Source organism: Tiliqua scincoides, chromosome 5, assembly GCF_035046505.1.
Source record: "Tiliqua scincoides isolate rTilSci1 chromosome 5, rTilSci1.hap2, whole genome shotgun sequence".
NCBI lineage: Eukaryota > Metazoa > Chordata > Lepidosauria > Squamata > Scincidae > Tiliqua > Tiliqua scincoides.
Window position 1 is genome coordinate 70,816,392 of NC_089825.1, and position 26,434 is coordinate 70,842,825.

General features: G+C 44.6%; 1 protein-coding gene across 2 annotated transcripts; it reads right to left on the reverse strand.

The window, feature by feature from the left end:
- Window positions 1-1,246: 1,246 nt before the first annotated feature.
- On the reverse strand, window positions 1,247-18,398 carry INO80C (INO80 complex subunit C). 2 transcript variants are annotated; one of them, XM_066631171.1, is made up of 5 exons: window positions 18,156-18,398; window positions 12,028-12,138; window positions 7,514-7,625; window positions 4,770-4,837; window positions 1,247-1,988 (listed from the first exon to the last, which is right to left on the reverse strand). In XM_066631171.1, the coding sequence occupies exons 1-5, from the start codon at window positions 18,309-18,311 to the stop codon at window positions 1,857-1,859; spliced, it is 579 nt and encodes a 192-aa protein (XP_066487268.1). In that variant the 5' UTR covers window positions 18,312-18,398; the 3' UTR covers window positions 1,247-1,856. The 2 variants fall into 2 exon arrangements, with proteins under 2 accessions (XP_066487268.1, XP_066487269.1); XM_066631172.1 differs by having other exon boundaries at window positions 12,028-12,157; window positions 18,156-18,233.
- Between the last annotated feature and the right edge of the window lie 8,036 nt (window positions 18,399-26,434).

Below are 26,434 nucleotides of genomic sequence, written 5' to 3' on the forward strand. Positions count from 1 at the left end.
GTCCTAGCATCATTGGTGCCAATGTGTACTGCAACGAGTATTTATATACCCTCTTTCTTTGTTGTTTACAGTAGACAGCATTCAAGGTGGTTTACATGGGCAAGCTACTCTAAACCACCATTTTTCAATGGTGTTTTTTTTAACAAATACATTCAGTGAATCAGTCAGCAGGTGTTGCCTTCACAGTGTGGTTGTCTCCTCTGTGTGCAATCAGCTTCAATAGGCAATCAAATCATGCCTCTGTTCTTTGACAGCAGGCCTTCTCAGTCACTCCCACACTTCTCTCACTTGCATGGCTAATCAGTCAACAGCAACTCTGTCCTGCCTCAACAGGTATTGCAGCTTGTTGTCACAACCTGGCATTTGTCTCCCATCCAAAAACACAACCACAGATTCTCCTGCTTAGCTCTTCAGGTATTACCTGCAGCTCAACCACCGAGTTGCACCTTCTGCCTACCAATTTATCTAACATATGATGTCTACAGGAGGCCTAAGGCTGCAATCCCACACACACTTACCTAGGAGTAAGTCCCATTCTGCTCAGCGAGACTTACTTCTGAGTAAACATGCATTGGATTGCACTGTTAGTCTTTCAAGACATCTAAAAGTTGTACAATCATACAAAAATATATTCCGTTTAAACAGGATGCTGTATCAATAGCCAGTTTTCATTTCTTTATGTTGCACATTTTCAAAATAACTGTAGATTAGGGAGGTGCATTTGTTTTAGTTGATAAATAACTGAAAATTTAAGCATGAGCAGATTGACTTCAGTTAGTCTTACTTGATAGGGCCTTTCCTTGGTGATTTACCAACTCTGACATGCATATAACTTTCGAGATATGAACCTGGTACCTGGAAGGGCACTATTTTTGCACTAAGCTCCTACATAAAACAGGATTGTACTAAGACAGCTATTGTCAGGGACAAAAATGTTGGTCCACTGAATCTGAAACTGAAGTTACAGTAGATAACAGCAATTAAATCAAAGAAAAATTTAAAAAATCAATTCACCATGTGTTTGTTTCTAGTCAGTAACACAGGATTACAGCCCAAGTCTTAGTTCTGAGTAAAACACCACTATTTTCACATGTCTAACCATAGGTGAAAATTACTTTGCAATCAAAAATGTTATGCCAATTAAGCAGTGGTGAATTTGGCTAGATGTGATCTTTAAAAAAATCACAAGGATTTTAATGTATGCTTTTCCAAACCAGCTAAATGGAGTCAAAAACATAAGACAATATTTAAAAGGCACCTCAGTTTATTTGAGCAAGTTTAACAATTGCTGTAAATATTTTGTGCAATTTACAGACATTGAGATACTGTAACGAAAGGACGTGGCTCCTGTAATTCCAGAAATGAATCCTTTAGGCAAGCCCAATTAAAAAATCCTTTTGCATTCAGGTTCTTCACTTCTTAGCCCAGTGGTTTCCAAACTTACTGTGGTCATAGTGCCCTTCTTTTGCATTGGCCTTCTTCCAGTGGGCCAGCATCTTGAATCACACAAGATATTGCAAGAACCACATGAAATTTTGTGCAATCCGAGATGGTAGCGCTGGGAAGAAAAGTCCGCTGGGGACATCCCATGGTCCCCCTGTGAGTTTGCCACAGAGCCCTGAGGTGCCATGGAGTACAGTTTGGGAACCATCATCTTATCTGATTACACTAAATACAGCAATTCTAGAGTATTTTGCTCAATATAGTAAGCTTCACAGAAGTAAATATGGATACTAGAAACCATCTTTTGACAATTTTGATCTTCTACATATACTTTATATACAAACTCTCACAGGCGTGCTTTGTGCTATCTAGAGATATGCTTTTCAAATAAGGGTTTGGCTCTGCTTCCGCTCTCAGGGAACAACAGTTGTTGCTTTCCTTAGTGTGAGATAGCCTGTAACAACATCTGAAGGAAGCATCCGGATATAGGCAAATTCTTCAATGGTACTAAATCTGAGTTTGCTCTGTGGGTCAGTATAGTTTGCCTAAAAGAGAAACAGACAGAAACACCTGAGTGGAAGTATCTGAAACAGTCATCTTTAAAGTTTGTGAAAATAAATGTTCCAGAAGTAAACTATATACTGTAGTATATGTAAGGTAGCCAGTCATTCTCTGTTTACATTCATGATGAGGAAAGTATTTCAAATTCAAAAACAATTACAAAGTTATAAAAATAACCAAGAAAAGTATGCTTGAAGTTATCAATAACTTTATAAACAGTAGATTAGATGTTGTACCACATGTATACCAGTGGCATCTATACACTAACAACCAGATGTTGAGAACAACTGGAGAGATCCATATCCATAATGCCCCAATTCATGGAGGCATGTGACTGGAGACAATCAGAGTTAGATGAACTTTTGGTCAGATCTTAGCCACACAAGTTCTTATGTTCTTCATTCTGTCAAGAGTAGTATAAACTTACAATATCATCAGTTTACTTCTCTCTTGTAATTTAAACCCATTTGTCCTGGTCATAACCTCTGGAGCAACCAAAAACAAATTTGCTCCATCTTCCACATGACAGCCCCTCAGATAATTATAAGTATCATGTCCCCTCTTAACCATCTCTTACTCAAACATGCCCATCTCCTTCAACCAGGCCTCATAGGACATGGTTTCCAGTCCCCTAACCATCCTAGTCATCCTCCTCATGAACCTGATCTAGCATTTCAATATCCCTCTTAAGCTGTGCTGCCCACAATACTCCAGGTGGAGTCTGACTAGAGCAGAATACAGCAGTACCATAACTTCTCACAATCTGATTACTACTGTCTATGCAGCCTAGAACCACATTAGCCTTCTTGGCTGCTATGTCACACTGCCAGCTCACATTTAACTTACCGTCCACTAAAATGCCAAGATCATTTTCTCATATACTACTGTGGAGGCAAATATCTGCAATCTTCAATCACGTTTGATTTTTTCTACCCAAATAAAAGCTTTACATTCATCCCTGTTGAAGTGCGTTTGCATTTGCCCAGTTTTCCATCCTGTCAAGATCTACTTGGATCCTGTCCCTGTCCCTTGGATATTTGTCACCCTTCCATTTGCTACCCCTCTGCAGTCTACTATGCAAATTTTTCCACAAATTTCATGAAATTCCCCCTCTAGTCTCTCATCCAAATCATTTATGAAGATATTGAACAAAATGAGGCACTCCACTTGTCACTTTCCCTCATGTCAAGGAGGAGCTGTTGATGAGTACCTTCTGTGTAGGCTTTGTCAGTGATTCAGTGACTTAGCATCATCTACCTCACACCCCACCAACCTGTCTACCAGGATGTCATGGGGAAACCTGTCAAAAGTCTTACTGAAATCCACATATATTCTGTCCACAACATGCCCTGATCTACCAAGCTAGTCATGCTATCATAGAAGGAGATAAGGTTTGTCTGACAAGGACTTTGATTTTATAAAAGACTCATATGATCCCTGCATATTAATAGCTCTTGTATCAATTTCAGTCAATCTCAATATATCAGTGGCTAGTTTATCTTTCTGAAACACTCAGAACTGTCCTGACATTTTGCATATTAAATATAAAGTTTGGAATACTTTGGGGGAAGCAGAGAAAGTCAGCAAGAAGAATTAGATGGCCAAGTTGTGTCAATTACAATTTTCCTCTCAATACAGATAGTAACTTTGGGCCCAATCTTATCCAACTTTCCAGCCTTAATGCAGCTTGGAGGCAAGGGAACAAATGAATGCCTCCCCATAGGATGCAGTGCATGTCCCATTGGCACAGCTGCATCAGCACTGCAAAGCTGGATAAAATTGGGAGGATTTTCATTGGGACCTCAACTTCAGCAGAAAGTTTTTAAAACCTACAGTGCACAACATCCATGGTCCCAATGTTGATTGTGTATGTCTCCCCACCCAGCCATTGTTAAACGTTTTCCTTTAAAAAACAACAACACACAAAGCCAATCTATGTGTTTTACATAATATTTAGTTTCATCCTAAGAGAGGAAGAAAAAAACTGGAATTTCTTAGTATAAATTCCTGGAGGATGAATGGGGGCTGTTCCCAATTGCCCTGCCCACAATGTTAGAGGCTGGGCCAGTTAGTCAATTGACTACTCCTTGGCAGAGAAGCATCAAGCCTCCCAAACTGGAAAGACTGCATATACCTTCAATTTCCTGAAAAATTACTTATAACAAACATATGGATAGCAGAGGAAGAATGTATATGTAATTACATTTTGATGCTTCAAAAAGAGGCATGTTTTTAAAACCAGTGCTGGATAAAAAAATACTGTTGAATTTATCGTCTGGGTTAAGAGAAGCCCCAAAGTACAAATACACCCCCTTCAGAAAATGCTGGGTTTTAGTTTAAGTTTAATGCAATAAATGCATATTCAAAAAAAGAAACACTTATCACATGCAGAGACAAAAGCATAACCCATTACCTCTTGCTTGTGGAAGGAGTTCTTCTACAGAAGCCAACTGAATATCTACCCACCCAAAACGTAGTCAATTGTATGTTGTGTCTACACACTGAAGGAGAAGACAGGCAGAGGCAGGCAGCTGTCTTTCAAGAAAACATGGCTGCCATTACAACTATCCTAACTAAAAAAAACCAAAGAACTTCAGGATTTCCCAATATAAAAACCACTGCTACAGAATATCCTCCCTCAGTACAGGGAACTGGATCACAGTAGAATAAGATCCCTTAGAAATAGAAATAGGAACTGCAAAAATACAAACAAATGTTCCAGCCTGTGAAAAATAAAATATTTAGACAATAAAAACAATACTTACAGGAAGACCTGAAATGTCAGAATATTTCTTGGCTGGTTTAAAGGAAGGAGGAGCATCAATACTGAAGTCTGGAAATGTGCCAGAAAGAGAAATAAAAGTACGTTAATTTGACTATTGGGTATTTAACCTCATTATCTTAAATCTATGAATCATAGGAGCTCAGATCTGATGATTCCATTCTTTAGGGCAGTGGTTCTCAAACATTTTCAGCCTGCAGCTCCCTTGATCCTTGGTGGCCATTGGTCACGGCTCCCCATTTATTTATTTGATTTATACTCCACCTTTCTCCCCAAAGGGCACCCAAGGCAGCTTACATAACCCCACTTCAATTACCTCCAAAATTGGAATGAAGGTGTTGTAATTATACAAACCACCATAGAAAAAGTGAATTTGAAGGCACCAGGAAACAAAAAACTAGAGAAGCCAGAGCTGCCAGCACCCTAGGTTTGTTAGCAGCAAACTTGGAGGATTTTGGAAAGGGACTTTTTTGTTTCTTGTAAGGGGGGGGGGCGGGGAGAAGTGAAGAAATTTGCTGGGACTTTGTTTTGTGATTCTGCTTATTGCAAACTGATGAGAAACAAAGACCCAGGCTGCAGTTCTGAACAATCTTTCCTGGGAGTAAGACTCGTTGAACACAATGGGACTTACTTCTGAGTAGACATGCATATTATCATGATGCCAGAGACTGTTTATCTTATAGTAGCAGCCAATGTGAGAAGCCAAAAAGAAAAAAAAAGTCAGGAGAAAAAAGGGGATGGCTGAAAAGTAATGTGTATTTTTTAATCATTTTGGGAGGCAAAGTTTGACTGATCAAGTGTGGCTTTTTTTCTTTTTGGGGGGATGGAAGGAAGAAGAGAAAGAGGTGATGATTCTTGGCTAAGCTGACACAGAGTGAGACCACAACTCACCACTAGATAGTAAGTAGTGGGGGGCATGCTCACTCATACACCCTGACTGAAACACACACAGATGCCACCCCAGTTCCCCCAGACTAGACAGAGGAATGCAGACTGTGGCATTTGGACCTTCTCCCCGCCACGCTGTGACTAAGAACAGACTGTCAGCCCAATCCTATCCACACTTTCCTGAGAGTAAGCCCCACTGACAGTAATGGGATTTACTTCTGAGTAGACACGCATAGGATTGGGCTGCCCAATCCTATGCATGTCTACACAGAAGTAAGTTTCATTACTGTCAGTGGGGCTTACTCCCAGGGAAGTGTGAACAGGATGAAGTTCTGGGCTTCCTCCCTCCTAGGTGGATGGAAGCCCCTCACTGTGTGCACTTACTTGTGGAGCCCCCTCTAGCTTCGAGTTTCCCTCCCAGTCTGGAGCCTGCTAGGAGGAGGATGCACACCTCCCTCCTGACTGGGAAGGAGGCCAGAAGCTAGAGGGGGCTCTGTGCTGATCAAATGCAGCACACCAGCCCGGCTCATCTTCTCTCCTCCTGCCGCAGAGGACCCAGCCAGTAAGCAAGGTCCTGCACTGAGTGAGCATGCCAGTCGGATCCTCTCTGGTCTCGGGCTCACTCTGGAGAAGGCTTGGCTGGCTTGTGAATCACTCCACATTCCCTTTTGACCGGGCTGCAGGGACTGGGGTGCACCCTCCAGTCCCTGCAGCAGCCGTCCCTGGCTGTGGGGAGCTGGGTGTGAGCGCCTGCAGGGTTCCTTGGGTCAGGAAAAGTGAGAGTGGGGTGATCGCACTCCGCTTCTGGTTTAGCGGAGTGGGGCGCGATCACTCTGCTGTCACCTTCCCTGACCCGGGGAGCCCTGCTGAAGGTCGCACAGGGCTCCCCGCACCCCCGGGGGCTGCAGGGGGCTTGAGCAAGTGCACCAAGCCCCTGTAGCCCCCCTGAGCGGCACGATCCTGCCTCCCCCCGCCCCCGCAAAGACTTACTGCAGGATTCAAACTCCCTGCGAGTTTGAAAACCGCAGGTTTAGGGGCTTTTCGTCAGCTGGAATGGACAAAATATTTGAAGATTCTATTCATGCACACTTGTTATGCTGAAAACAAAAGCTGATAGTCAATTCCATTTCATGAGATTATTTGTTGATTATCAAATTAGGGTCTATTTGCCCAGGATTTTGTTTCTAATGAAATGATTCCCATGTCACAGGCTAGAGTTAGGTTAGGGTTATTTGTCCATAGTGCTCAGAAATATACTTTCTCTGAACATAGGAACTTTAGAAAAAGTATACTTCTGAGCACTATGGACAAATAATCCTAACCTAACTCTAGCCTAAGTGACACGAGAATCAATTCATTAAAAACAAAATCCTGGGCTAATAGACCCTAATTCGATCTATTTAACTATTGCAGTTAACAGTAGCTGACAAATCCATCACCTATTAATTGTCCTTTCTTTAAAAAGCAGGTACCCGGCTGTGTCATGTGGCAGAGAAGATGGGCACTGAATTCACACAGAATAGTAGAGATTTATGCATAGATAGGAGCAAGTGCAGAATAGTTCTAAGTAAATCTGGATTTGTTCCTGTTTGCCGTCATCTTTCCTATCCATGCACAAAGTTTATAGAGCAATTCCATGCAAATACAATCCATGTTTGTTTCTTATCAATAGTTAATAGCATTTATCTGGTCTTAAATCTCTGGGATTGGTTTGGCCATGATGTAACACACACAGAAAACAATTGTATGAGTAAGAAAGTTGTTATTTATAAATACATGGAAAGCATCAAAAGATCTAAAGCATCTAAATACTGTTAATAACAACAACAAACAGCTTACAGCTTGGATCATTTAGTTGCCATGGCAATGCCCTCTCTGATGCAAGGATTTGTTTCAGATTCTTCCAGGTTCTGTTCTTCTTCCCAGCTGCAGCTCCGCCAATGCCAGAGTGCTGAAATAGTTAAAAAGTGTTTTTTCAAGCACATGCACTATTAATACACACACAGCGCACTCCTAACTTGTGTTGGAACAGATAGGCTGGCAGGCCTGCCCTGTATGCAGTGCAAATTTGGGGTTGAAAGTGACTCCACCTGGGGTAATGGGAATGGAGCTACTCTAATCTGTGCCACCTAAAGAGGTGGTGCAGATCCAAGCAGCCCGGAGCTGCCCTGGGGTGCCTGGGAATGGGATCAGGATCCAGCATAAGTGCCAGGTCCTGGTCCCACCCCCCTGCTCTCCCACCCACAGGCCCGCCCACAGCCCACCCTCCCAAAATGCCTCACTCCAGCCCTCCCCATGCCCCCCGCACGAGCCCAGCACAATCTTAGAATTGTGCTCACAAAGCGACATGTTATTCTGACACTGCATCAGTACTAAAATGGGTAACACCCATTTATTAAAAATGAAGCACAGCGCAAACTTTTCAGCACTGAGATCCACTTTTTAGAATGACAATCTGCTGGGACCCAGCAGAAGTGATGTCATCAAACTGGAAGTGATGTCATGACTGGAAGTGACATAATCAAGCAGGGAAATTTTTAACATCCCTATATGACAAAAATTAAGTAAATTAATACTTTACCATTCAAGTAGGGCCTTGTAACCCACAGATTCTGAATCTGCAGATTTGGCTCCCCGGATCTGTGTTGAGTCAGACTTTGCCCAAACTGAGCCCTCCAGAGGCAACCGGAACTGCACTCCGGTCACCTTCGGAGGGCTGTCTGAAGATCAGAGAAGCAGTGCGCGGCCTCGGCAGCTTTCAGAATGACTGTTTTGGTCACACACAAAAAACCCCCAAAACAAAAATGCAACTTCCGTTTCCCAAGGGAAGTGATATTTTTTGCCCTTATATGACATTCTAAGGCCTGGAGAAGCCTCAGGAGCACTTCCCGGGCCTCAGAATGCCTTATAAAGGGCAAAAAAATCTCTAGACAGCCTAGTTATTAACACATCTATTCTCCATATTAATATATATCCATGATACTGCTAGGAGAGGTCAGCCAGAGATTTGAAGTATGGTGTAAATAATACATAGATGATAACACAGCTCAAATTCTCTTTCCGACTGCAGCCCAGATAGGTTCATGAACTCATACCTGGACGTGGGCTAGCAAACTGAAACCAAGAGCCCAATCTTATGCATGTCTACTCAGAAGTAAGTCTCTTTACAGTCAATGATGTGTACTTCCAGGTAAGTGGTGATAGGATTATAGCCTTAATCCAGGCAGGACAAGAGGTGCTCCTGGTCAGTAGGAGATCTGATCTGAGAGAAGCTATTCAACTTGTGCTTTAGAAGAAGTAGAATTCCCTATGAAAGGGGGAATACAGGTAGTCCTAGACCCAGTTTTGTGAAAGGAAGATCAGGTAGCAGTTATGGCCAGGAGTTTTATTTTTTTTTTGCCACTTCAAGCTGTGTTCAGCTTCTCCTTTCTACAGAATCTAGCCACAATCACCCTTGATCCCATCTCAGTTTGACTACTGCAACATGCTCAATGTTGGTGATCTATGAAATGCCAAATGTGCAGTAGATTTTTCCATTGATATCTGTGAGCAGCTCTCACTTCTGCTCCAGTCGAGGAAAAAAGGTCTATTAAAGAAAGGACCTGTATAATCACTAGACCAGGGGTGTCCAAAGTTTTTGGCAGGAGGGCCACATCATCTCTCTGACACTGTGTCGGGGGCCGCGGAAAAAAAAGAATTAATTTACATTTAAAATTTGAATAAATTTACATAAGTTTACATAAATGAATATATTAAAGATGAACTTATATGAATAAATGAAGGTCTTGCAATAGCTCAAGGCCTATAAAAGGCCTTGCACAAAGCAAGGCTGGCCTTTCCTTTGCTGCCGCTACTGCATCACAGATGTAAAACAACAAGCAGTGGAAGGAGTCCTCATCCCACAGCTCATGTGAGAGGTCAGTCACACTCACGTTGAGAGCAGTTGTGTCGGGCCAGTGTTGGCTCCAACATATCTCCAGAGGGCCAGAGTCTCATTGGAGACTGTGGGCTCCCTAAGGGCTGCACTGAGAGGCCCCGAGGGCCACACGTGGCCCCAGGGCTGGGGTTTGGGCACCCCTGCACTAGACTGATATGCAGGTCTGTGACAGGAGCAGGCAGGTAATACCCCTGACCTCTTAACCAAATTTCTGTTAGAACCTCAATTCTTGCTTTTAAAAGTGCCACCATAGTCAGGGGATGGGGAAGAAGGGAAGGGTGCCATTTCTTGTTCCATATTGGGCAGTAAAATGTCTCTGGCCAGTCCTGTTCAGATTCAAAGTCTGGTTTACTCCAGGATTCTGCTTTGCTTCTGAGTGCTCATGAGTGCTATTGCAGAGCTGAGAATAACATGCCACATGCACTTGTACTTAAAGGCAGACAAGTACATAAATACATCAAGACGGGAGCACTGTAACATACATGACTTCAACAGGTGGGTTGGGGCCCACTGACAGGAGGGCGGGGCAGAACACAGTAGCAGTGAATACAGGCAGGCTAAGGAAGAGGAATTACAGCAGTGCAGCCACTTAATCTTCTTGCCTGTTGTCTTACCAACACAGCTGCCCATGTCATGCCATGAACTGCCTACTGCTTTTCTGGTACATACAAGTTGCCAGATGCTGCCACTGCAGCCAGGCATGCAGCACTGTTTTTGCATGCGTATCACCTGTTGATCAGGGGCAACACAACAGGAATAGTTGTGAAGTAGTATACCCCCAAAAAATAAAACAAAAAAAGAGTGCAGTGGTGGGTGCATGGGATTTTGAAAGTGGATACATACAGTGTTGTAAGCAGGGGTTTGAGGAGAGGCTCACCTCTGACACACTGAAGACTTTGAAAAGTGTTTGGAAACTTTAGTTGGCAGAAAAGTTGCTACTAGGGTCTCTGTCTAGGTCTGGTGGTTACACATTACTTTATTATTATAAACAGATTGAATGGCTTCTGGCCATCCTAGCTCACAGAGCCAGTCAGCACCTATGAAGACTAAACGGCTCAGAATTTCTCCTACATCATCCTTCCCACTTGCATAATCAGAGAGACCCTCTTTTCTTGTTGATTCCATCTATTTGTTGTTTTCTAATTTGCATCTTTTTAAAATTAGCTGCCTTGGGCATCCCAGTGATGTGACAAGAAGGCAGGATATCAATATTTTAAATCAGGGGTGTCCAAACATTTTGGCAAGAGGGCCACATCATCTCTCTGACACTGTGTCGGGGGCTGGGGAAAAAAAGAATAAATTTACATTAAAAATTTGAATAAATTTACATATTTGAGATGGAGCATATGAATGAATGAAGGTATTGCAGTAGCTTAAGGCCTATAAAAGGCCTTGCACAAAGCAAGGCCAGCCTTTCCTTCACTGCCACTGCTGTATCACAGACGTGAAACAGCAAGTAGTAGAGGGAGCCCTCATCCCATAGCTCAGGTGAAAGGTCGAACAGTCGTCCTCACATTGAGAGCAGTTGCGTCAGGCCAGCAAGGGCTCCAGCAAGTCTCTGGAGGGCCAGAGGTTCATTGGAGACTAGGTGCTCCCCACGAACCGGATTGGGAGCCCTCGAGGGCCACAAGTGGCCCCCGGGCCAGGGTTTGGGCACCCCTGTTTTAAATAAATAAATAAATATGAAGAGAAAACTAAGAACCCAATCCTGGGCTCGGCGCTGCAGCTTCGTGCTGCTGTGCACTGTTGCAAACGTGCCATAAGGCACGTTTGTGAGCCTTACCACTGGGCTACCGCCCATGCTAGCCCAGCCCCAGGACCACTAAGCCGTGGCATGGTAAGCAGGGGTGAGGAGGGGCATGGTGGGGAGGGGAGAGGCCAGCCGGGGGCGGAGAGAGGGTGGGTGAGAGGCGAGGCAGGGGGCGGAGAGGGGGCAGCTGGGAGGCATGCCGTAGGGAGGGAGTGGGGAGGGAGGGAGGCGGGTCCATGGAGCTCCGCTCCATCGGATCCAAGGCATTCGTGTGGGGCTCGGCGCCCTACACGAACGCCTTTACCACCAACCTTTTGGTTGGTGGTAAAGTGAGTAGCCCCATTGCAGGGCTGCTTCCCTTACCAGGGAGAAGGGGACAAAAGTCCTCTTCTCCCAAGGCGCCGCCTGTGGTAGCCTGAGGCACACAGGATCTGACGGCAGCTGTTCTCGGTGCTGCTGAGACTGGGCGCCCCAGGCAGCTCAGGATTGGGCTGTAAAAAACAGAAGGAAAATGTGAGGACAAAAAAAAGCAGGGAATGAAAGAGAAAGATGAACATGAACATTCATGTATGTAAAGGCCGAGGATAAATGTAGCTCCTAATTTGAAAATCTTGAGGATGAGTGATGTAGCAGACACTGTCAAAATTATAAAAAAATAATACTTACAGTGAAGCTTGGAGTCTTAAAAGGCAATGGTTTGCTAGAAGTTTCTACTAGTCCTGTGCTGGAATCTGTGGACATTGTTTTATTTTCATTCATAGTCTCTGCACTGATATTCTGGAAAAACAGATATATTCTGTTTTGAGTAAGAAAAAAAAGTAAACAAAAATGTGATTTGAAAGAGTTTTCTTCAGTTCCAAACTTTAATTGTACTTATTGCTAGCAGAAATTCTGGTATTTTTATCCTATTCTATATCCAATTTCCTCATTAAAAAAATGTTAGTTTTGTTTCCTATTCTGTTCCAACAACTGACAGCCCAATCCCATCTAACTTTCCATCACTGGTGCAACCACAATGCAGCCCTGGGGTAAGGAACAAATGTTCCCAAACCTTAAGGAGGCCTCTGTGACTGCACCCCCAACACAGGAAGCAGTGCTTTCCCATAGACACAGCGGCACCGGCACTGGAAAATTGGATAGGATTGGGCTGCAAGTCTACTGCAAACTCAGCACAGTTACAAAGAAATAAATCCCATCCAGTTCAGTGAAACTTACTTCTAAGTAACCATGTTTGGGAATTAGCTGTAATCCAAAACACACAGGGTTGTATCCCAAAGAGCGCACATGGAAAGAAGATGGCATTTTGTGCTGTTCCACATGCAGTTGTGCAAGTGTATGCAGGAAAAAAAACAACTGCAGAACAATCCAATGTGGTAGAGTGGTCAGATGAAAAGGATAGGAATCCTGCATTGTATACAAAAAAGAGCTTCAATGGTTCTCATTGCTGAGATGTTCTCATTGCTGCATTTACCCAAATCCCCTTTGATATACAGCTTGAAAGATGCAGAGTCCCCAAGCCCTAACTGGGACTTCTGCAAAAAAAACCTATGTTCAACTGCTGTGTTGCACTACTGTGCAATTAGATTCTCACTTAAAGCTCTAATCATAAATTTCACAATGCAGATTAACAATCCAATCCTAGGCATGTTTACTCAGAAGTAAATCCCACAGTGTGAGTAAGGAACTTACTCGTGGGCATTCCTAGGATTATAACCTAAACAAAACTCTCCCTGTGAACATTTTCTGAACCAGCATCCAAAGGCTTGATTTGAGAATGTTCTGCTAATGTGTTTTTTTCAGATCCTGAACAAATTTGCTTGAAATAAATCCTGTTGCTCTCAATAGTATTCCAAAATACGCATGCTTAAGATCACAGTTGTACTGTGCCTGTTGTATTGTAGCTGTCTAGCAAGCTTATAATAGCATAGAAAAGTGGTCCTCTCAGCAGTCATCATTTCCTTTGTATTTGCTCTTGATTCAAGAAAGATGTCCTCTGGTATTCCATACTGCCTTACTATCATCTCATCTTTCATTTTCATTCTTTGCCTTTGTGTGACAAAAATATTTAAACTAAACTGAACAAAACTCATTGCTTTTGTCACATCAGCGGTGGGATAACATTGACGCAAGTTCCATGATGGTGTGCAATGTTCTGAAAGTTTAACACGCTGACGGAAAGATGGTATCATTTGTTCCTGGAGGAAACAGATGAGGTAGTGTTGTGACACAGGATGTTCCACTGCACTGGCAGGACTCTCCTGATCTCTTTTAAGCAAAACTGAGCTCAGCTGGGGGGGGGGGGGAACCTTCATTTTATAGCACATTCAGATATACTTTCAAAATCCCCTTTAAATTTTTTTTAAACTGATGTTCAAGATTTGTTTTGTTAGAAATATTATTAGGATACTCAAGAATATGCTTATCACAACTAAGGGTTTAATACAATATCAGCAACCTGGAAATTCCCAAAACATCCAGCAGTTCAGGAATGGCTATATAAGTTATGGAATGCAACTACATATTCCATTAGAATGAATAGAATCTCCAGAAGGTCTCTGCAATAGTTTTTTTTAGATAGAAATCACTCGCATCTGCTCTAACCTCAATACCACCCTTGTTTTAGAGTCAGCACTAGAAGGATTCAGCTCCTGCGTTAGACTGTATTGGATTATTTTTGGTTACTGACATGTGACAATGCAGACAGGATACTTGGTTATGTTTTCTGCAATACATATTTGCCCAATTCATGTCCATATTGGTTAGTATGCCAATACTAACCTATAACTACTGGGCCAGTATCTTGGCCAGAAACAATGTTTCCTTCGAGAAGACACTGTTCCAATTGCCAAAAGAAGTAGTAGAGAGACTATTTTAAAAAATCCTCTTGCTTTATCCTAATTGAGTTGCGGAAATACAGGCGGTTTCTAACCTCCCATTTTTGGCCAAGTTGCTCAAGTAGCTTGGGCAGCTCCAAGGAGTTCTGGATGAATCAGATTATTTGGACACATTTCAGTCTGGTTTCCAGACAGGACTAAAAATGAGACTGCTTGATGACATTTACTAGGAGGGAGACATGGGAAGTTGACCCAGTTTATTTTCCTGGATCATATGGTGGCTTTCAGATCCTTCTGGATAATTACAAAATTTGGAAGAAGAGGCATTGTTTTGCTATTTCACTTTTACCAGGCAGGACATTCCAGAAGGTGGTGCTGGCTAACATACGATTGGGTTGATAAGCATCTTACATAAAGTGGACTAATATTCAAGGATGGAATGATTTTCATTGTCATTTTCTTATTATTTATGTTTAACTATGTGACTTATCTGCCTTTACATTTGAACCTTTTTTTTTTTAGTCTTAATTAGGATTGCCAACTATTTCCCATTGCTCTTGTATTTTTAACAGCAACTTGGTGTTAGCAGCTGTTATGCTATGCTGATTTCTGTAGATCAAGAAGCTGTTAAGTCCCAGAAGCCGACTTCAAGACAGCAGGTGACACTACAGTTAGGGGTTTTTTTGGTAATAAAAATGGGGAGGGGGAACCAAAGAAACCTCCTATCTCAAAACATTAAAGAAACATGATGGGTCACATTCTACAGTATGCTCTGGTTTTATTTCAAAGCAAGGTAACCCTGTTGCATAATTAACTAGAGAGCAATTTGCCAGGACAGCTTCTTTCAGACTGACTGTGCCAAAATCCTTTTTGGATTAGCACAGTTGTAAAAGACTGTTCATTTTAAAACTATACCCGTATTTTTTTTTTACTTTAGTCAGAAAGCTGTCAGCACTCTGTACTTTAATTCAGGAGCTGACAAGGTGCTTTGATGCAAAGGAGGTCAAGGTTTCTAATAGTTGTTGAGAAAAGGGAATTTTGGCAGGTATAGTTTATTAAGACAGAGCAAGAAACTTCCTCCTCTGAATTCAAGGCACAGGAATCTTTGTAGGTCACCCTCAGAGCAAAACATGCTCTGCTTTAAAAAAAGAATATCAGAAGCATAGAGAATGATGAAGAGCATTTTGTAACAGGAATACTTGGAGGACATCAAGGAAAACCTTTATCTGTTAATCAGACTTAAAGGAATCCCAAAAGTTAGGAAAAAGGACTACAAAATCCCCAGGGGTCAGAAGGTACCCCAGGGGTCAGAAGTAAGACATGCCCCTAAGTTTCCCACTTTCCAAATTTACCCAGCTGGCAACACCCTTCCCCAGAGCTCAGAATCCGGAAGTAAATGGGGATGATGCATTTTGTGTCATGCAATGGTGTCACCATCATTCACTTCCGGGTTTGGAGGTCTGCAGCTACCTTACAGATGGTGGTAAGAGGCTCTGGGCAGGCAGGCTCTTCTAAACATGCAAAAACCATACATGGGAGCTCTGCCTACTGCACCAAGCTTCCTGCCACAGTTTGCAAGGTCATGGTGCTGTCTCTCTGCTGGGCAGGGGGCATCCCACAATGCCCCAATGACCAAGCCCTAGGATTAGTAGGGCTCTTCTGCTTTGCCACCACATCTTTGTGGGCACTGGTAACTTTCACAGCACACGGACAGCCATGAGTGTTCCCGGCTGGCAGTGCCCATCAACTGTCATTCTCAATTTTTTAAAAAACGCACCACCAGTTCAATCATTCCAGTTCACTCATCCAGACTAAAATTCCAGGTGGCCAATGGTGACCTAAATACAAAATAGTAAACCTATCTAAATGCTTAGTGGAAAGTTTGATTATTTGAAAGCATTACCAAGCTACCTGATAGAGGGTTGTATTTGCTCAGTCTCAGAGTATCTGCATACAACAAAGGCATGCTCCCTTGCTGAACTTCCTCTAGAGTGTTAATATTATGTGTAATATTCAGAATATTTATATACCACTTTTCAACAAAAAGTTTACAAAGCAGTTTATGCTGATAAACAAATGGTTCTCTGGAGCATGAAAAAAAATGGATCATGTAGCCAAGACTGGGCACAGAATGGATTTTATATTAACTCAGGCATCGTCCACTGCCAGACATTTTCACACTCGAATTATAGAGGCCATAGAGATTTATAAATATAAAAAGCAAAAAACATGGAGGAAACAGTATAAATGACTCTTGGTTACCAGCACTCAAAAATACAAGTATCTGGAACTTTAAGGTAAAACGACAGGTACTTGGGACTTTAAAATCAGAACATCAGTTACCTCAGTTATACTGGGTAGTTTGAAGAGCTACTTGCTGTAGCTTTGTCCTTTGAAAATGCCAACCAAAGTAGTAGGTGAAATGTTACGTGTGAACAGCTTTATTCATCCATGTGCTGTCAGTTTGAACATTGTTCATTTCAATGTCATAAATGGTTCCCTGTTCCCAGAAAGCTCACAATTAAAAAAAAAAAAAAAAAAAGATGGAAAGGAAATACCAGAGAGAGCCACCAGAAGACAATCCAAAATGACGAGTCTCTGCTCACAAATTTACCAACACATAAGGAAAGACAGTGGAAGGGGAGGGGTAAGAAAATATGATGGAGTAAAGGAATCCAAGAGCTCAATCACTGGCATCCTTGGGAGGATGGGGGAGGGGGCAAATGCCCCAAGGTGCCATGTGGTAAATATATGCACAGGCGCTGAGCTTGGCTCCGTATGTGGCAACATAGCAGAGCACACTCTGCACAGCCTTGAAATATGCTGACACTCTCTTCAAGCCCAGTGTTGTGAATAATAGGATGTTATGAAGCGCCCCTTATCTAAGAATGTTGTGGTTAGCGAGAAAGCCAGCTAGTTACAGCCAGTGTAAATCTCAGCAACCTTAAGTAATTTTCCCTATTGCCTCATGTGTTTTGAGACTCAATAAAAAGGGCTTGATGGGAGTTAAGCAAGAGCTTTTTCTTCAATTTCAGCTCTCCCCCCCATCTACATTTTCAAACCTGTCTGTTGTCTTATTATTTTGCTTCTGCACCTGCACTATCCAGCAGCTGGGCTTTTTAAGTCTTGCTGCTCCCAGAGTCATTGCAACAGTGCCACCTCACAGGGGGACAGCACCATGACCCACACACTCACCCCCATTTTTTAAAAAAGGGGTCATTTTCAGGTCCATCTTTGAGGCCTTAGAAGGCCTTTTAAGGGCTGGGGAGGCAGTAGGCAGGCGGCCACCTGAGCATGCTGAAAAATGGCACCTCTGGTTTTCACTGAAAACCAGAGGTGACTTTTTTTGGGCGGGGGGGGTGGCATTTTGCAGTCCTGGCCCCAGCGGCACTGGGGTCAAGTTCACAAGTGGCCCAATCACATCTAACTTTGCAGCGCTGATACGGGCACCACACAGCCCCAAGCTGTGGGAAAAGGAGGTGCCAGTGACTGCCCCCAACACAGGATTCAGCACACAGCCTGCATCGGTGCAGGGAGGTTGGAGAGGACTGGGTCCTGGTGGCGTAGCTGGAGGGGCCGCTTGCGCGCCCCGCTGAGGCTCCCTGCCAGACTGGGCGCGCAGCCCCCCTCCAGCTACGCCACCGCCAAGGCAGAGACAGGGACGAGCACCCTCTTCCAGCGCCGTCCGAGCCCCGCTCATTCCGAGGCCAGGCCGCAGTGCCGTGCGCACTTTCCCGGGAGCGAGCCCCACTGCCTCTGGTGGGCCTCACTTCTGGGTAGGCGTGCAGAGGCCTGGGCTGAGTCCCGACGGGCGACATCCGCTTGCAGCCCGGCCGCCGACTCGCGAGGGCGCCCAGAGAGCTAGGAGGGAGAGGCGGGCGTGCCTGCCCCGCATGCGCGCGCCCTGCCGGAAGGGCCGGGCTGCTCGCTGCTCCGCCACCCCACCAGCCCCAACAGCACCTGCGGGCCGCCGCCGCCCAGGCTCCCCAGCCGCTTCTTCTTCCCGAGGCTGCCGTTGCCAGGGCTGGAGGGCCGCTTCTTCCCGCGCGCGGCCGCAGCCCCTGCCCCGGGAAACGCCGCTGGCGGCGCGGCGGCGGCGGCGCTTAATTCCGCCATCGGGTTGCCTGGAACCAGCGGCCCTTTGTGGCCTCAGCCGGTGGCCCTGACGCATGCGCGCTCTGCACCGGCTGCTCGCCTCAGAGCGCCTGGGCTGTGCTGCCGGGAGGCGGGGGACGGAGCGTCCTCGTCGCTTGTCGGACACGCCGCAGTTCAAGGCCGCGTCTCGCCCCTCCTGAAGACAGCCTGGGGCCCCCCTGCACGAGGGGCAGAGGGCGGAGCAGGCCCCAGCGAGAGCGGGAGCCTCGTCTCCTCAGGGAGGGAGCGGCCTCTGGTGTGGGGTCTGCCTTAGTGGGGCCCCGATGCACGAAGGAGAAGAGCAGAGCGAGGCAACCTCGCCCCGTCCTCACTGACGCTCCCACACGGGTCCCTGCTTCGTTTGCAGGAGGACACCCTAGGACAGCCATTTTCAACCACTGCCATGGCACACTGGTGTGCCGTGAGTGGTCCACAGGTGTGCCACAGGAATTTGGGGGGAAGGTCATTTATTAATAGGGCCAGCCGGAGATGTGAGCCCCGCTGGCAGCATGGTGTGCCTTGTCAATTGTCAACAACCTGGTGGTGTGCCTTGACCATTTTCGTGCCTTGGCAGTGTGCCGGGAGATGAAAAAGGTTGAAAATCACTGCCCTAGAAAAAGGAGCTGCCCTGCAGACTGAGTGGAGCCACCCCAGTTCTGCCACCTCAGCTTGTCCCCTGGCAGAGGAACATGTGCAGCAGCCCTGTCTAAACTCAGCGGCTCTCACCCATATCCCAAGGGAGTGAATGCAATCCATTTTCTCCATGGTGTTCACTGGGAACAACCTGCACTGACCACCTGCGGAAGTGACTTGCAGCATGCCCTTCTCCTGCACATTAACAAATGGGGAAGCTACCTGGCCACCCAGAGGCAGTCTGAACCGAGAGAGCCACAATTTGGGGGCCTCCAACACAAAGCTTCAGAGGAAGGGCAGGCAGCAGCCGAAAGAACGCCTCTCAGCATGCTCTTGCAAATGTGGTTTGGTGCACAAGAGGTTATGCAGAATGTATCTGTTTGATCACAAAAGTCATGCCAGTGAAATAGTAATTTAAAAAATCTGGTGTGTACATGTGCATCTTTGTACTGTGTATGTACAGTTTCATATACCATAAAATATACATATTTTGAGATTGGAAGTATGCTCTGGCAAATGAAGTATACTAGTATCAGCCAGAAAACTAAGGGCCCAGTCCTATGCAACATTCCAATACAAATGCAGCCCCAATGTAAGCAAACAAATTTTCCCTTACCTTGAGGAGGCCTCCATGACTGTACCACCACTGCAGAATGCAGTAAATACCTCATTGACATGGCTACATCTGTGCTGGAAACTTGGATAGGATTTGGCCCTAAGAGGCTGCACCTTGGCAAGGGAAAGATCAGTTTGGCCTCCACTGAGGGCCAGCTGTAGGGAGCTTTCTTCCCTCTCTCTGCTCTGACTAGAGAAGCAAATTGCAAAGGGGTTGCTTCTGGGTTGTTTTGTATTATTATAAGCCCCTTTGGTTATCATTGTGATTGAAAGGCAAGGGTATACATGTCAAAAGTCAAACTTCTCTACATATTCAAGGAGTGGATTAAAAATGGAAAACATTATTACAATCCAATAGAAATACAAATGTCTCAAAAGTAAACAGCTTCTTATATGACATAAAAGATTCTGAGGAAGTAGGGACACTGCTTTTTAAATCTGGTGAATACAACAATGGGTAGCAGTAAAGAGGACATTCCCTGGCTTCAGGGCCACTGCTGATAGCACCCTGAAGTCTGAGCTGCTGTAGTTCTTACCATTCAGGAAAAGGAACCCCTAAGCTAGTCATCTCCCACTGATCTCCAAAAAGATTCTCAAAAATTATTTTTAAAACTGTGAAAGCATTGCTTTCAGTTACACTTTTCTCCCTTTTTAAGTACCTAATCCATTCCTGAAAGAGCCCTTACAGTGAAAGTCTGGATAATGAGAACATTTTAAATATTAATTTCAGTGGGAAAAATTCTACTTGTTCCAAAGCCATTCTCAGTTCACCCACATATCACTCTAGAGATGCTCAATGCCATAAGGAATCACTGTAGTTTTCAATAAACCCAAAGCAGAAGTCTGAGCACGTTCACTGTCCTTTAGCACCTTAAGCTTCAGTTCCAAACTAAACTCTTACAACTCTCCTATGTTTTACTAGTTTTCCCACTTTTTGCATTCTCATTCTCACTCTTTTTCTTTTCTTTTGGACCCATACTGTGCACTAGTTTGCAGAAACACAACATGGGAGGGGGGAGGCAAAGCTGACAGAATGCTGAGAGGGAGAGTGGTCTGCTGATAGTCCAGAGTGCTGCAAGTATACCCACAATTGTGCTCCACCCACTTAGGGGCAAAAAAAGAACTTTATAACATTCATACTTGGTCAACAGTGTGCTGTGGTAACTAAAAAAGGCTCTACAAAAGTAGAAACAATTTAAGTTCTTCACTTTATAGACCATCAGGAAAAATAACTGGATTCCTGCAGTACTGTCTTTCATGACTTATTCTTTCACCTACTTACAAACTTTGATTTCTCAACAAAGCATGCCCTCAATTTGCATTTATTCCCTATATTTTGCCAAAAGCATCAAAGTACTTCTGTTCAGAGTACTGAACAGTACTCTACTTCTGTTTCAGAGCGCGATACCATAGTCTTTCGAGACTGAAGGTTGCCAATACAAATACTTCTGTTCAAATACAAAAAGTATCTTTTAGAGTAAATATTTGAACTTTGGATTACTGAACACTAGTAAAAATGCTTTTTAGTTTTACTGAAGAATCTATATCAGTTGTCTGCCTTTGAACACTGCCTTTTCAAGTTGTCGACTTTCAAACTACCCTCTCTAGGCTATTGCTATGAAACATAAAAAAAACTACAAAGCACTAACATAACTAAAGGTTGTCTTGTAGACATTGTGCTGTTTGAAATTTGAATCAGTCACTGTGATGTAGCTGCCTTTGGCTGTGCACTTACCTGACAGCACGGCCCATAGAACTTCCTGAGACTTACAGCACAATCCTACGTATGTCTACTCAGAAGTATCAATGCACTCAATAGGACTTACTTCCAGGAAAATGTGTATGGGATTGCAGCCTTACTTTTAAGGAGACATGCCTAGGATTAGGCTGCAAATGTGGAACTATTTTCTCCACAATTTGATTTTTATCATTTTTTTAAATCTTGAAAATGTTGATACTTGTGACCAGAAAATACGCTTAATGATTCAATATTCTCACTGACTTGAACAGATAATCCTTATCAACAATAGCATGAGAGCTGCTTCTCTAATGTGCTCCAGTGCTGATCCAGGAATGTGTTTACCATAAGGGAACCAAAAGTAAAGGGAACCACAAAAGTAAAGGGTCAATGACTTGGGCCATTCCCATGGCAACATTGCCCTCTTTTCCAGCCATTCCTGGGGTAGTGTGGTATCACATCACAGAGAAGTGGCTCCCATGCTATTCTGCATAAATGTGAATTGATCCATAGGTATTGTGTGATTTACATTAAGTCCATTCTGGTATCAGCTCAATACTGTTATAATACTTCACTACCAGACAGCAAGTATGTGTATTTGTGATGATGGAACATGCTGTTAAGCAGACTCATAAGTGAGATTCTCTAATCTTGCTCCCGGGAGTACATCCTTTACAGATGCTGGTAGTGGCTGTTTTTTAGAGTTGTGGCAGCATTGTCTGATTGGGCTTCAGGCGCTGATACCACAATACCAAACAGCAATATGCTCCAACAGAGCAACTGTTAAGGTCATATCCCAAACATTTTTTTGCTGCTGTAGTAATTCACAGAACTAGGCTGCTCACCAAAATGCAGGCTGAATTGAAAATTTCTTATCAACCCTTAACAAAATAACCTGCTGCTCTTTTGTTGTGACAATTGCAGCAGATTCTGCCAAACATGTGAATCGGGGAATCCCTTAAATCAGTGCTTCTCAGTGTTTCGTCTCTGCTGTATCACTTCACATGGTCCACCTATTTGAAGTACCACCGGAAGTAACTGACAGTGACATCATCACTGGTTACTTCTGGATTGGGAGGTCAGAAGTGACAAAAAGGCTCAGGGTGGACAGGAGGACTTTTTCAAGCACGAAACAGCATGCTTTGGAGCTCTACCCGCCAAGCCCAGCCTCCTACTGTTGTTTGTTCTTCCTGGTCTTGCTGCCCGGCAGTAAGTGTCCAGGGTTCCCATGAGTACCACCAGACACCACCTCAAGTACCACTGATAGTACCCATTGAGAAACACTGCCTTAACTGGAATCTTTTCCAACTACCAAAAGTTAAGGAGTGCTCAATTTATAGCTCAACCAGTATGTTTCTCCATGCCCTACATCATATGAATGAAACTTGGGGTGATGAGGCACTTTATAAATCTTAAATTATGATAAAAATTCAGACTTTTGGTGTAGATTGCTAAACAGTTACAGAATTTAAGTAGTCCCCTAGACCTTGCACAGACCCTGCATACAACATCCTGCACAATTTCCTCATTTGAATATGATGACTCTGTGCTACCAGTGCCAGCCAAATAAGGATTGTCACATCCAAAGCCACCCTGAGAGCTAAGTTAATTGTTATGGCAATAGACCTGTGTGAGAAAGTTGAGATGAATGGAATGCATATAAAGCAGAGATGTGGTAAGCTGGATATTCCTCTTGCTCATACTTCCTCCTCCACCTGGGGTGGAGACTGGGGGGTGCTAAAGGGGGCAGGCTCGGAAAGGGGCTGTATTGGTGGCAGAGGTGCCCTTGATATCTTATTCCCCCCTTCCTGGCTTTGATCTGCTTTCCTGGGTCCACTTGAACTTGTGCCAGCAAAATTGCTAACACAGGTCTGAGCAGACCCAATCAGATAGCGAAAGCCAATGCCCTGGAACAAATGTTCCCTAACTCAGAGGAGACCTCTGGGACTACCCCCCCCCCCCACAGAATGCAGCATTCTGCATCTGCGGGTGTATGTGTGTTAATTAGGATTGGACTGTGAGACCTGTTTCACACACAGCAGCAAATCCAGGTTTGCCACAATGTACACTTAACAGAGAGCTGCAGCCAATGCAGGTTCTCTCACAAGTGTACATAGGATGACAAGCATACATCTTGAAAATCTAATGGTGGCATCCAGAGACCACAAGCAGAGTTCTGCTTACACAAAGGAGCTTTTTTTGCCTTCTCCTTTCTTGCTGCAGCCCTTCAGCCCCTGAAAAAGCTGCTCCTGCTGGTTGAAGGAACTTCAGAATGGCAGGGGAAGTTAGGGTGGAAAAAAATTGGTGAAATCAAAAGACTACTCCTTGCCAAAATTTACATCCCCCACCTTCATTTTCGTTTTGCCAGAAATTCTATATCCTTTATTGCCTGCCATTATCTCCCCTGTGGTTTCAAAATCTTGCAACCCGTTAATAATCTTTCTGATTTTCTTGCCTGATTCAAGTTCACTCCAGGGGAAGTGGGGTGCTTCTCTGACCATTAAATTTGGGTTTTTAAAGGAAATCCCCTGGAATCTGAGAGCCGTTTGTTCATCTAGGAGAGGGGCTTTTTTCAAGACTGCCTTTTGCCCTAGTTTTGAACTGGGCAGCAACTCAGTTTTCCTCAGTAAAGAGAGGGAAGTGGAAAGGAGGACTTGCATGCAAAATGCGAGATGCTACATCTCACCAGCTTCCGTTACAGCTAGTTCATGAAAGGATCATGGTTGTTCATGACAAAAACAAAATTCCTGGATCTACAGTTTCTACAACCTCATTTTGTGTAACTTCTACAGAAGCTAAGGCCTGGATCTTACAATATTCCAGCAGTATGGATTTGGGCATGCAATACTTCTAAAGTGAGAAATCCTGGACTATGCAAAGGAATTCAGGCTGCTGTTCTTAACACATCAGCAATAGCCAAGGAGCCATTGTGTGGACTTTTCCTCTGTGGTCTAGGATTGCTTGTGTTATTGCAGTTACACAGGAAGACACAGTATTGCAGTAGCTCTCATATCTGTTACATGTGCAGATGGGCAGCCGAATCCTGAGCTGCCCAGGGTGCAGGGCTGCAGCAGTGCTGAAAATGGCTGCCACTGCATCCTGTGCATTCAGCAGGCAGCACCAGTGGCAGCACCAGTGGCAGCACTTTCGTCCCCTTCTCCTGGTTAAGGCGAGTAGCCCCACAATGGGGCTACTGGATTCTATGGTGACCCAAGGGTCAGCGCAGAATTCAGAGCTTCCGCGTTGGGCGCAGCCTGACACGGAGGCTCAGGATCCAGGGAATGAAGCTCCACAGGTCCCACCTCCCTCCTGTCCCACTCTCTCTTCCAGCATGCCTCCCCTGCCCTCTCTCTGCTCACCTCCCCCCACCGTGGAATACCTCCTCCCTTCCTCCCCCCACATCCCCATCTACCTCTCTGCTGCCTGGCGGTCCACACAGCCACTGAGCAGCAGAGCACTGGTGAGCCACCGGTACTAGGCCAGCACCGCCTTGCGCTAGGGCTTGCAAACGTGCCTTACAGAACATTTGCGACACTGCGCGCTGGCAGTGAGCTGGCACACGCTGCATAGGATTGGGTCCTAAGGTTCCTTGCAGAATGAAGAGAGAGAAGAGACCTGAGGTAGTAAACATTATGTAGGTGACGTAAGATTCAAATGTTTGACCAGACATACCCAGGGGCTGCAGTGCTCAGAGAGGTGATGTCATGACATCACATGATGTCGTGATATCACTTCCAAGTTCTCCCAAAAGAGGAGCAGGGGGCCTCTTCATATTCATCAAAAGGGCAGTCCCTATCAGAAGGAGGATGGAAGAAGCCAGTGAGTCAAGCTAAGCTAAGCAGGTACTGGGGCAGCTATGTAAGTCGTTGGAGTCAGTAAAAGTGTCTGGCTTTTTACTTTTTCACATTTTTAAAGAGGGCCCCCAGTATCTGCAGGAAAAATCGCCACCCCTTGGTGTAGTACCTGAGGCAGGTGCCCCTCAGGCTCTGCCCTTGTTAAGCTTCTGTGTTTGACTGCTTCTCTGCAAGTAGAAAACAAGCAAAGCAGGGACTGGTTGGACTAGGAAATTTCTCCATTATTTTTTTTTGCATCTGCAAGCAAATTTGCAAATTACATGAGGAATGTTCAAAGTTATAATTTCCTCCTTGAATACTCCTTGTGCAGACCAGAACTTAGTTAATAGCTAAGCTGACCTAGGATTTTAACATAGCTGTATAAGATACACATTTCACACCAGTCATGGGACTACATTGGATCTGTTGAAATCTGTGGATTTCATGAGGAACTAGTTTCAAGACTGTATGCATTAATCAGAGTGATGCAAGTCCAGTAAACAAATGGTGGTTGTGTCACTGAGCATTAAGATCTTAAAGGCTGAGAGTATAATTATTTTATATTTTGCTTTTATGATTTTGCTAAGACCTTCTAGAGTATGAGGCAGCATAGTAATGCTGCTCCCCTCTGGCCACTCTGAGTGATGAGTAGCAGAGGATGGTTGTCCTGGGGCTGCAGCATCCTACGACACAGCCAGCAGAGCCTTCTGGGTGCTTGAGACCAACCAGCATGCTTGTAAGGACAGCCTGGGACAGGACTTCAGTGGCAAGAAAGAGGTAGGGCCAGATGCAGCTGCCAACTTCATAAGGAGCTGGGTGGTCACTGGCCAGGATAAGTGGCTGCCTTAGTGTGAAAGGTGCTGCAGCCAACAGGGAGAAACAGCATTGGATGGGGCTTGCTGTAGGCACTGCAACTGCCTCCTGCACTGCCACCAATGGCCAGCAGACCTGGATCACATGGGCTGAAGCATCAGGTCTATGGACATGACAACCCCTTACCTGGCAAGGTGTCAGCCTCTGCTCCTTCCACTTCCCAGATTAGAAAAGGGAGACAGGAAGTGTGGAGTAGAGAATAGTGGGCCAGAGTGTCACCTTTTCTCTCCTCCTCACTTCCTCTTCTGTTCCCCCCTCTCTTCCTCATCTACTCCACGGAGAGGAAGGATGAGGTGAGTGTCCAGATGGAGATGAGTACACCCCCCCCCCCCCGCCAATCTGCTGCCCAATGTGACTGCCAGTTTATGGATGGGGCAGCCTTATATTTAAGACACGATTTCCTCTTTAATTCT